Below are 12,652 nucleotides of genomic sequence, written 5' to 3'. Positions count from 1 at the left end.
CGGATAAAAGTAAAGACTCAGAGCTTCAAAATGGTATATCATACACTGCAGTTGAGGAACAATGGGAAACTAATTCTGCTTTCAAAGTTGATTTACTTCTAACCCTACTTTTGAGAAAATGGCCCTTGAATGTTTTGTTACACCTACTTGAGAGCTCTTCTTTGTCTACACCCATTCAGCATAGTTCACACCCTCTTAAGGCTTAGCCCCACCCATCTCTCTTATTTACATGTGAGGCCATGTGCTAAACAGAGTGAATATGGTAGTGTAGTAAACTACCAAAGATTTCAAGACTAAAAGTGTTCAAAGTAGTAGCATAAAGTAGAAGTAAAAATACCCTTTATCTAGTCCTTGGCCTATATCCTAATCTGATTTTGGTGCAAATGATGTTGTTCTTCACATTACCATCTCTGGTAAACACACACTATATCAAATTAAATCTATGTTTATTTGTCACATGCGCAGGATACAGAAGGTGTAAACGGTACAGTGAAATGGTTACTTGCATAGTGGATTCTTTTGTTTATGCATGTAGCTAGCTAGCTAAACACTGAACCATAATCCCAACTCATAATACCATACACCTTGCTTGAATCTGCAGGTAGCTAAAGCTTACCAACCAGGTTCAATATTAGTTAGCTAGCTGATATTAGGCTATAACTAGGAATACACATGGCTTTCTGAGATACGAATAATATAACTACAAAGATCATACACCTAACGTTAGCTAGCTAAAAGTGCGCTTTAACTTGCAATGAAAACGACTTTCTGACAAAATATGAAACATAATATCTGAACATGTAGCTCAGTGGAGGCTGCTGAGGGGGGAGGGCTCATAATAATGTCTGGGACGGAGCAAATGGAATGGCATCAAACACATGGAAACCATGTATGTCATGTATTTGATACCATTCCACTAATTCTGCTCCAGTCTTTACCACGAGCCTGTCCACCCCAATTAAGGTGCCACCAACCTCCTGTGATTTAGCTAGACTCTTACCTGTAAACATGGATGAACGCTTCTCCCTCTGTCATGGATGCCCTTAGTTTGAAGATATAATCCAGAGACAGGTGTTTTGTATTTTTTTTGTGGCTAAACCAACTAGGTTCGTAATTTAACCATTTTATTTGTATTTACAGAAGGCAATAAAGTTTGTTATTAAGGCACATGAAAGTTCACATGTTCCATAAGGCCAACATAAAGCATTTTTATAAAAAACAACTTTTTTTAGTGTTCAAATGCCACTCCTGTGAAGTACTGACATGCGACATACACCTAGTTTCTTGAAACGGGTCACATAAATTAATTATATATACCAATTGATTCTTAAAGAATGTCATTTATAAATGCCTCATGAGCTTAGTTTGTGTCACAACCCATCATAACAGCAAAAAATATGCTTGTTTTACTTCAATGTTTGTAAACATTGTAAATGTAAATAACACTGCATACCCTCAAAACATGGTTAGAAAAATTATTTTGATGGCATGCATCCATATCTCTGTCTATGAATTTGAGAGTGGTTACATTTCTCTTGGCCCATCCCTCAGATTTTGACCAAAACAGAGGCGGGGTGATCGCTTTGTTATTCTTATTCTTAATAACATGTTTCTTTGAGAGTTATTAAAGGGATACTTTGAGATTTATTGAAGTTACCATATTGTTAGCGCAATTGCTGGAAGTCTCTTGGTACATTAGCCAGCTCCTCTCAAAAGCAGGGAAATAGACCTAACTACATCAAAGCTGGGTGGTTGGTCAATTGGAATGTCCAATACACACAATAGACTGACAGGGAAGGTCAGAAGGCCACTAGAGCCATCTATCAATCTCTATGTTCACCACACACTGGCGCAGCAGCAGACGCTGGTTGCTTGCGGCCCCTTTAGAAGCTAAACTAGCTTCCTCAATCTACACAGCACAAAACTAGCTACAATAGGACAATTTGACTGAACACGGTGAAGGATAAACTAGGAAAAGCTACCTAACATTTGACACTCGGTTGGAAACGTTGGACGGAAAGACCGGCTTTGTCTCTTTCTACTATGGATCAGGTGAGCTAGCTAAAGTTAACGCGTTTCAGCTAGCTAGCTTGCTACAGTTCAACAAATCTAGATTTTAGTTGTTCCCAATATACTGTATTATAACTAGAGGATATTTCTAAATAGTGGTAATATTGAACTACAGTGATAATATGATGACATGATCCTAGTTAGAAAGAAAATGCATAAAGTTAGCTAACTGGCTAACTTTTAACTAAACAACCTGGCTAACTAACGTTACTAGCTAGACTAGGCTAATATTAATGTAATATGAAGGTAGTGGCACCCGCTAGGTAATAGTTGTCGTTGGCAAGTTTAGCTTTAGTTAACATTAGCTAGTTGTTGATTTCTGTAAACAGGAATTCGACCTGTTTTTTTTAGGATGTCATATTGCTGAGTCTACCTAATGTTGTTGCACTCTCACTCCCTACATTTTATAATGTAGCTTGTTGTGAACTGCGCTGTAACTCTTCATCATATAGGACTCTGAAGACCCGTCCAGCCCGTCTCCATCCTGCTCCACTAAACCCCAACCCAAGGTGTCCCCGGGTCATGAAAGTAACCACGGTGACCAGGATTGTCAGGAGATGGTTGCCTTGAGCCTCTACTACGGTGGTGAAATAATACCAGGAATGAATGTTGTAGGCAAAGAGGCTGGCATATACTGGGCATGGAATTGTACAGGTAGGCACTGTAATAATCGGTCTCATTCCAAACCAGTGTTGCAATGGGGAAAAACAATTATACATGTTAGTCATTTAGTAGACACTTATCCAGAGAGACTTACCGTAGTGAGTGCATACATTTTCACACTGGTCCTCCGTGGGAATCAAATCCACAACCTTGGTGTTGCAAGCACCATGTTCTACCAACTATACCACATGGTTTCTCCTTTAATGAATAGGCTAGTTGAGTCAGTTGTGTTCGTGCTGGGCTGAGTGAAGGCCTTCACACCCAGGACTATAATAATGAATAACAACATATTGAGCTTGACTCACCTGTTGATCTTTTCTGATCCATACAGAGAGAGTTCCAATAAAAACTCTGGTAGTGAGTGGAATCTTTCTACATCGGAACAACTGGGACATTCTACGTCGGAACAACTGGGACATTCTACATCGGAACAACTGGGACATTCTACATCGGAACAACCGGGACATTCTACATCGGAACAACCGGGACATTCTACATCGGTACAACCGGGACATTCTACATCGGTACAACCGGGACATTCTACATCGGTACAACCGGGACATTCTACATCGGTACAACCGGGACATTCTACATCGGTACAACCGGGACATTCTACATCGGAAGAAAATGAAGAACCTGGATATTCTAAATTAGGAATACTTGGACATTCTACATCAGAACAACCTGAACATTTGACATCAGGAGAACCCGGACAACACCAGGAGAGGCACACAGCAGCTCCAACGTTCCACTGCTGCTCAGTGTGTGGAAAAGACTGTAAACATTTATCAGCGCTAAAAGTCCACATGAGATCCCACACAGGAGAGAAGCCTTACTCCTGCCTTGACTGCGGCAAGAGTTTTGCTCAAAATGGTACGCTGAAAGTTCACCAGAGGAAGCACACTGGGGAGAAGCCTTTCCTCTGCGCAGATTGTGGCAAGAACTTCCAAACCAACAGGAAGCTGATATCGCACCAACGGAAACATCATCCAGAGAACGTGATCGACCCCTGGTGTACCGTGTGTAGACTAGTATTCAGCACTAAGCCCAAGCTAGAACGGCACCTGAAGACTCACATCGGGGAGAACCCCTACTGCTGCCCTTTCTGTAGCAAGAGGTTCTCCACCAAATGGCGCATGATGCAACACCAGCAGGTACACAGTGGAGAGAAGCCCTTCTCCTGCTCTGACTGTGGCAAATGCTTCACTCATAAATCCACTGTGTCAATGCACAAGAAGAAACACTGCCTTCAGCGAATCCGAGTGGAGCGTCCCTCTGGAACAGGACAACAGGAACAACTCCAGGAGAACAGCAAACCCAGGAAGACTTACTCTTGCTCGGAGTGTGGAAGAGTTTGCCTGGCGTTATCTATTCTGCAGATACACATGAGAAAACACACAGGGGAGAAGCCGTACCCCTGCCCTGACTGTGAGAAGAAGTTTGCTACGAAATCGCAAGTGAAAGCTCACCAGCGGACGCACACTGGAGAGAAACGGTTCTCCTGCCCCGACTGTGGGAAGGACTTTGCTTATCTACGTGATATGAAAGTGCACCAGAAGAAACAGCACACTGAGGAGAATGTAACGTCAGACCAACCTCCTACCAAAACCCACAGCTGCTCAGTTTGTGGACAACAGTTTTCTGCCAGGAACATGCTAGGAAGACACCTCCTGATCCACTCTGGGGTGAAGCCTCACAAGTGTGCCGAGTGTGGGAAGTGTTTCACTCAGAAGAACAACCTGATATCCCACCAGCTGACTCACACAGGAGAGAAGCCTTACAGCTGTGATCAATGTGGGAAGAGGTTCACTCGGAAAAGAGCAATGAAGATACACCAGCAGTCCCCCTGCGCTGTGAAAAAAGGTAAGAGGTAGCCTAGTAGTTAGAGCATTGGACCAGTAACCGAAAGGTTGCTTGATCAAATCCCCGAGCTGACAAGGTAAAAATCTGTTGTTCTGCCCCTGAACAAGGCAGTTAACCCACTGTTCCTAGGCCGTCATTGTAAATAAGAATTTGTTCTTAACTGACTTGCCTGGTTAAATAAAGGTGAAATAAAAAAAAATAAAAGAATGGTCCCTATATATAGGTTAGTTATTATATAGTATATAAATACAGGCTAGCTATTTAAGTATAGGCTAGCTATTTAAGTATAGGCTAGCTATTTAAGTATAGGCTAGCTATTTAAGTATAGGCTAGCTATTTTATTTTCCATATTGTATTTGTATTCACGAAGCGGCTCAGAGTAGGAGTGCAGATCTAGGATCAGTTTTGCCATTTAGATCATAATCCCTGTCCATGTAAGCTAATGCATTATCTGATCCTAGATCAGCACTCCTTCTCTGAGACACTTTGTGAATAAGGTCCCTGGTGTTGCAATACGGGAGAATAGTAGTAGAGATCTTAGAACATGGATCATCAACTAGATTCAGCCGTGGGAAGATTTGCGGATGGTCGTGGCGGCAGGGACATAATTTGTAGACTGAAAATTGACCTGAAGAAGCCCAAACAGATGTAATGTTTGATAATAATAGTCCCACTAAGCGCCAACCAGATGGGATGGCGTATCGCTGCAGAATGCTGTGGTAGCCATCTATGAGTGGAGATACTTGGGAACTGACTTCCAAAATGTTGAATCAGTTGGAGCTGATTTCCTGGTGTTTTTACAGTCTCTTATGTCCAACAATGATTATAATTTTTTGAATTGCTCCGAAAACTTGGGGGCCCAAATAAAACCGCCCGCAGGCCAAATGCAGCCTGCGGGCCGCCAGTTGGGGAACCCTGTCTTAGAACCTAAGTAGCACGAGATAAGATAAGGGTGAAACATGGCAGGTAACAGAGCCATAGAGAAAATAGCACCCTATTCCCTATATAGTGCACTACATAGGGAATAGGGTGCCATTTTCCCTATTGCTCTGGTGAAAGGTAGTGCACTACATAGGGAATAGGGTGCCATTTTCCCTATTGTTCTGGTGAAAGGTTGGGCACCATATAAGGAATAGGGTGCCATTTTTCCCTATTGCTCTGGTGAAAGGTAGGGCCTTTAACTCCACTAACTCTGTGTTTATCCTTATTGTGTTCACACAGCAGACACCAGCCACCATGATGGAAAATACAAGTTAAAAACACCTAAGAAATCACTTCAAATTGAGGGTATCAAGAAATCACTTGGACTCGGGAGACCCAAAACATCACCTGGACTGGGGAGACCCAAAACATCACCTGGACTGGGGAGACCCAAAACATCACCTGGACTGGGGAGACCCAAAACATCACCTGGACTGGGGAGACCCAAAACATCACCTGGACTGGGGAGACCCAAAACATCACCTGGACTGGGGAGACCCAAAACATCACCTGGACTGGGGAGACCCAAGACATCACCCGGACTGGGGAGACCCAAGACATCACCCAGAAGGGAAAAACCAGAGAGATCGGCTGCGGTTGGAAAACCTCAGAGATCTCGTAACATGAAAAAGCCAATGGAAGTGCCTACAGAGGTAAGACATGTGGTATGCGAACTAGGGCTGCCCGACCCTGTTCCCGGAGAGCTACCTTCCTGGAGGAATTTGCTTTAATCAAGCACATCTGATTATAATAATTACCTGATTGATAAGCTGAATCAGGGTAGTTACAACTGGGATTGAAGTGAAAACCTACAGGAGGGTAGCTCTCCAGAAACAAGGGCCTTTTCTCAAGTAGGCAAAAGTCTGTCTCCTCCTCGACTCCTGCGTCTTCCTCTCCTTTGTGAACCGGAAACCCATAAGTGGTCACTAGATGTAGGAGAGTGACAGTTGGTAAATAAGTGACTGGAGGAGTTTGTTCCTCTCTACGGTTACCTCTTCCTGCAGAGGATAGTCTATTGTAACCTACCACGGAAGAGTGTTGATATCCGCAAGGTGAGGCGGAAGGAGAGGACGCAAGATATCGAGCAAATCCAATTGAGATTCTCCCAGGGTTGGGCAGTGCTGATGTAGACGGTCCCAAAATCTAGAACACATCAAATGGGCTCTAGTTAAGAACGCTCACTAGGATCCTAGAGTACATGGGTGCATTCTGAACAGGAAGTGACTGCAACCTTCTTTTTGTTTACAGGATGTGACGCCCCGCCAGTCCGATGATGACGCAGTAGACTGCAACGTGGACAATAGGAATTGGTTACCTAGCAACGGACTAGCAACGGACCAGCCAATCAGATGATGATGATGACGCTGCAGACTGCGACCAAGAATGGGTGGAGGAGGAGGGCAGTCACACACCAGAGCAGAGAGTGAGTGGTCTGAGTACTTTCCAGTCAGAAAGTGTTTCTCAACAGTCCTTCCTAGATTTCTCCCATTCCTGATTCCTCAACCTCCTTGGAGAAGATCTGAGGTTCCTCCTCTTGGACTTTCTCCTCCAATGCATTTATAGCAGGAAAGGGAAAGTCAGTTGTACATCTGAATGCCTTCAACTGAAATGTGTCTTCCGCATTTAACCCATCCCCTATGACTCAGAGAGGTGCAGGGGGCTGCCATAATTGACATCCACGTCTTCAGCGCCCGGGGAAAAGTGGGTTAACTTCTTACATCTAGGCGTTCCGCTAGCGGAACCCCTAGCCAACAGCCAATGCGATCGCATGGTGCGAAATACAAAAACAACTAAAAACCACAATTCAATTTTCTCAAACATACGACTATTTTACACCATTTGAAAGATAAACCTCTCCTGAATCCAATCACGTTGTCCGATTTTAAAAAGGCTTTACAGCGAAAGCAAAACATTAGATTATGTTAGGACACAACCACAGCAAAAAACAACACAGCCATTTTCTTAGCAAGGACAGCCATTTTCAAAGCAAGGTTAGCCGTCCAAAAGCACAAAACCAGCTAAAATTATGCACTAACCTTTGACGATCTTCATCAGATGACATTCCTAGGACATTATGTTAGACAATACATGCATTTTTTGTTCCATGAAGTTCATATTTATATAAAAAAAAAAACATTTTACATTGGCGCGTGACGTTCAGAAAATGTATTCACCCCAAAATTGCCGGTGAATTTACAAAAATACTCATCATAAACGTTGACAAAATATATAACAATTATTTTAAGAATTATAGATACAGTACTCTTTTATGCACCCGCTGTGTCAGATTTCAAAATAACTTTACGTAGAAAGCACATTGTTCAATATTCTGAGTACTGAGCACTATGCTATTCAGTTAGCCGTCCAGCCACGGCATCCCCAAAACGCTGAAATATGTTACAAATATTATCTTACCTTTGCTGATCTTCGGCTGAATGCACTCGGAAGGTCTCCCACTTCCACAAGAAATGTTCATTTGTTCGATAAAGTCCATCATTTATGTCGAAATAAATCCGTTTTGATGGCGCGTCCAGATCCCCATTCCAAAATGCATCTTTCCACCGTCGACGAAAAGTTATAAAGTTCCCTCAGCGTTTGTAGTAACAGGTCAAACCATGTTCACAATCAATCTTTAGGGGGTTATAATCGTGGAATTGCGATAATATTCCAACCGGACAATAGCAGATTCATTACAAAAGAAAAAGAAAAATGGCTAATCCTTCATGAGTGCGCGCGAGGTAAGGCAATGACCCCAGGTCGACCACATACTGTTCCGGGTATTATTCAATCGAATTGTATTCTAGAAGCCTCAAACGAGGTTCTAATGACTGTTGACATCTAGTGGAAGCCTTAGGAAGTGCAATATGACATCACAGACACTGTAGTTTAGATAGAACTTCATTTGAAATGACTACAGCCATCTGAGGTCAAACTTCCTGTTCGGATTTTTCTCAGATTTTTGCCTGCCATATGAGTTCTGTTATACTCACAGACATCATTCAAACAGTTTTAGAAACTTCAGAGTGTTTTCTATCCAAATCTACTAATAATATGCATATTCTAGTTCCTGGGCCCGAGTAGTAGGCCGTTTTTAATTTTAATTTGGGTACGTTTTTCATCCGGCCGTGAAAATACTGCCCCCTATAGTGAAGAGGTTAACTGCCTTGCTCAGGGGCAGAACGACAGATATTTACCGTGTCAGCTCGGAAATTAGATTCAGCAACCTTTCGGTTACTGGCCCAACGCTCTAACCACTAACCTGCCGCCCCTGATAGCAGGTGGTCCAGAGAATGAGAGGATTCAAGGATTCTCCTCTCATGCATTTATAGCAGGTTCAGAGAATGAGGAATGAGGAATCACAGAAAGACTTTTGAGGATTCTAAATTCCTTGACAGGTAGGAGTGTTTCCTACCTGATTTATACTGTCTCCCTTTTTTGGGTTTTGAAGGACACGTCTCTCCCACCCCCCTCTTCCCCCCTGAAGTGCTGGGTTCCTGTCTCTCCCAGTACCTCTGTACTCTGGGGTCTGAAGAGGCTGTCTGTGCGGCTGGTCGACTGCAGAAAAACACAGAAGGACAAAGGTGAGTGTGGATTTGACCAGGAGTTTTCAAACGTCTCCTCTGTTTCTGACACAGTTAATTGATCTATCAATATGTATTAATTGACTCAAAAAACCGATTTAATGTTGTATAGCAGCTCATCTGTGTCGGATAGGGAAGATACTTTAAAGTCCTCCTCCAGTCTCCTTTTCACCTCATTTAACACCCGATTTACTGAATGAAAGGCACATCTCAATAGGTGGTCCAGGTCAGACCAACTCCTTGACGTTTGCAGTTGTCTAAAAATAAACACTATTTTGCTCAAAACATTTCTTTTTGACCCTTTTAGTGTTTGTACTTTACGTCTTTAATTCTGGTTTATTATTAAATACTTTGGAATACATGCGGAACCTTAACGTCATGTTTTTGTTTCACAGGGGACAGCTCTAATGCTCGCTCGCTCAGTGGGAGGGGCTTGCCATCTGGAAAGGCTCCAGGGTTAAAAGTGATCCAGCGATCAGTGGATTTGGAGAAGCCTTACCGCTGTGATCAGTGTGGGAAAGGTTTTCTCACTCCAGTAGGTTTAAAGTCACACCACATAGTACACTCAGGAGAGAAACCTTACAGCTGTCGTGTATGTGGGAAGAGTTTCGCTAGATCAGGTGAACTCGTAGTCCATCAGAGAGTACACACTGGAGAGAAACCTTTTCACTGCTCTGACTGTGGACAGAGCTTTGCTGCGATTAGCTCGCTGATAACCCACTGGCGAATACACACAGGAGAGAGGCCTTATAGCTGTAGTCAGTGTGGGAAGAGCTTCGCTCAATCAACAGCTTTAAAATGCCACCAGCGAACACACACAGGAGAGAAACCGTACAGCTGTGATCAGTGTGGGAAGAGCTTCACTTATTCACAGCTGCTGATAGCACACCTGCGAAAACACACAGGAGAGAAACCCAAGACACCTTACAGCTGTGATCAATGAGACAAGAGATTCACTATATTGAGCAAGTTGAAAATACACAATCGTATACACACCGGAGAGAAGCCTTTCAGCTGTAAAGTCTGTGGGAAGAGCTTTGCCCAGACAGCTGCCTTGGCGGGTCAACTGCAAACACACACTGGAGAGAAGCCGGATACCCCCGTGAGGAGGCAGAAGCAGAGTAGACGAAGGGAAGGTGATGGAGGACAGGCGTCATACCTCTGCAGCGACTGTGGGAAGTGTTTCTCCTCGTTAGGTAAATTGAACGTGCACCAGAAGACCCACACAGCAGTGAAGTCCCACCTCTGCAGCGACTGTGGGAATAGCTATTACAGTGCATCACACCTTAGGGCGCATATGCGGTTCCACACCGAAGGGAAACCTTACCTCTGCACCGAGTGGGGGAGGAGTTTCAAGCTCCCACAGACTCTGAAAAGACACATGCTGACACACACTGGAGAGAAACCCTGCCACTGCTCCATCTGTGGGAGGAAATTCACTCATCACCACTCTCTGAAAATACACATGCGAACACACACCGGAGAAAAGCCTTACCACTGCTCACAGTGCCACCAAAGGTTCTATTCATCATGCAACCTGTTTCTCATCAGCGCGTACATACTGGAGAGAAGCCTAACCACTGCGTCGATTGTGGGAAGCGTTTTGGCTCTAGGTCGAACTTACGTGCTCACCAGAAGTCATCACACGGGATAGAAACTTCACCACAAGGGAAAAAGCACCAACGACAAGCACCAGCTGGGAAGAAACCTCATCACTGCTCTGATTGTGGCAAACAGTTTAAGTCTTTGTCCAGCTTACATGTTCACGAGAAAACTCACAGGATAGAAATCCCACACCAGATGTTTCCTTATCAACCCTATCAACCCTGGATGGAGATCATTACTGAGTTACTATGAAGACATCCCAAATGGGTCCCTAGTCACTATATCCTTTATGATCAACCAGGGCTTGATTTTCCATGTGCAGCGCAGCCCATATGGGTGTTTGTGTGTAAGTGCGTGGTTTGAACGGTCCGTTTTTACCAACCAATGTAGGAGTTTGAAGTATGAAAAAAAAAGAAAATATCTCAATTCAACTATAGAATTGACACATCATCTAATGAAATCTTTGTGCAGGTAATGAGCTGTCTGTTAAACATTTATTATTAGGTTTATCTTTTAGTTATGTATACTCTAAAAGAAACCCAAATAACATTGTGTTAAAATGGAACATGAAAGAAATAAACCGCACCACTGCTGCTGCTCTGACTGTGCAGTTTTCACCAAATCAATGTAGGAGTTTGAACGGTCATGAATCATACTGTATAGTTGATGACCAGGGCTGTTTTTTTTTTAAACAGTTTAAACATGAGGCTAATAAACCAGATTCTGTAAGAGATTTCAACCATGAAAAGTGTCAGCATGGTGGTTCTGATTGTTGCTGGGGGTGGGACTGCTTCCTAGGACTGTTACAGTGACCGTATTACCATCACACCGGCAGTCACGAGTCAAATTCCACATGACCATTTTGTCTTGGTAACTAGGCTTTTCCAAACTCTGATGTTGCTGAGGGTCATTAGTAGCCTACCAAACTTCCGAACTCCCTGGTACTCAGCACTCTATTGTCCCTCTAATCACTCTGACATCAATGCAAGTTTAAAGGAAAATCTAATCAAACACTTCATGAGAGCCCATGAGCTCATGTTGCGCAACATTTCTATAAGCTATTGATAAGGGAATTATATAATAAAGGTAAATGAATAAAGAATCCAGCCCTGTCACGTAACCAATTAGTAGTTATGTAGCATGTATAATGAATAATTAAAGTACTAATCGACAGGCCCATAAGGTCTAGTAGAGGCCCGGGACAAAATGTGTATGTGTTTGTGTGTGTGTGTGTGTGTGTGTTTTAGTGGGCCTAAGATAACAACAAGTAGACTGTGATTGACCCGGCAGCTGAGGAACTTTGAGTAACCCCGCTCCTCCGCTCTCTCCACTGGCTTCCAGTTGAAGCTCGCATCCGCTACAAGACCATGGTGCTTGCCTACGGAGCTGTGAAGGGAACGGCACCTCCATACCTTCAGGCTCTGATCAGGCCCTACACCCAAACAAGGGCACTGCGTTCATCCACCTCTGGCCTGCTGGCCCCCCTACCTCTGAGGAAGCACAATTCCCGCTCAGCCCAGTCAAAACTGTTCGCTGCTCTGGCACCCAATGGTGGAACAAGCTCCCTCACGATGCCAGGACAGCGGAGTCAATCACCACCTTCCGGAGACACCTGAAACCCCACCTCTTTAAGGAATACCTAGGATAGGATAAAGTAATCCTTCTAAACCCCCCCAAATATCTGTAGATTAAAGACCTGGCCCCTTTCTGAGGGTTCTTTACAGGCTGGTGGCGAACTGGTATGCGACAGAAACGGTGACGAGATCCAACCAACATTGAATTCTCAGCTGCAAGATAAGGTCAGTAATCTTTATTCATTAGTTTGGGGTTAAATTCTAAACTTACTAAAAATTGACTTAGAATGGACTGGATTAAATTCCTATAAAGCA

At 43.6% G+C, this 12,652-nt stretch overlaps 1 protein-coding gene across 1 annotated transcript; it reads left to right on the top strand.

Moving 5' to 3' along the window:
• The first annotated feature begins 3,539 nt into the window (after positions 1–3,539).
• On the top strand, positions 3,540–11,865 carry LOC106564057 (zinc finger protein 665). Its single transcript, XM_045713349.1, has 4 exons — positions 3,540–4,313; positions 6,908–7,000; positions 9,026–9,158; positions 9,554–11,865. The coding sequence occupies exons 1-4, from the start codon at positions 3,540–3,542 to the stop codon at positions 10,099–10,101; spliced, it is 1,548 nt and encodes a 515-aa protein (XP_045569305.1). The 3' UTR covers positions 10,102–11,865.
• The last annotated feature ends 787 nt before the right edge of the window (positions 11,866–12,652 follow it).

Source organism: Salmo salar, chromosome ssa02 (assembly GCF_905237065.1).
Source record: "Salmo salar chromosome ssa02, Ssal_v3.1, whole genome shotgun sequence".
Lineage (NCBI taxonomy): Eukaryota > Metazoa > Chordata > Actinopteri > Salmoniformes > Salmonidae > Salmo > Salmo salar.
The sequence above is the reverse complement of the archived record's forward strand: the minus strand, read 5'-3'. Positions and strand labels throughout refer to the sequence as shown.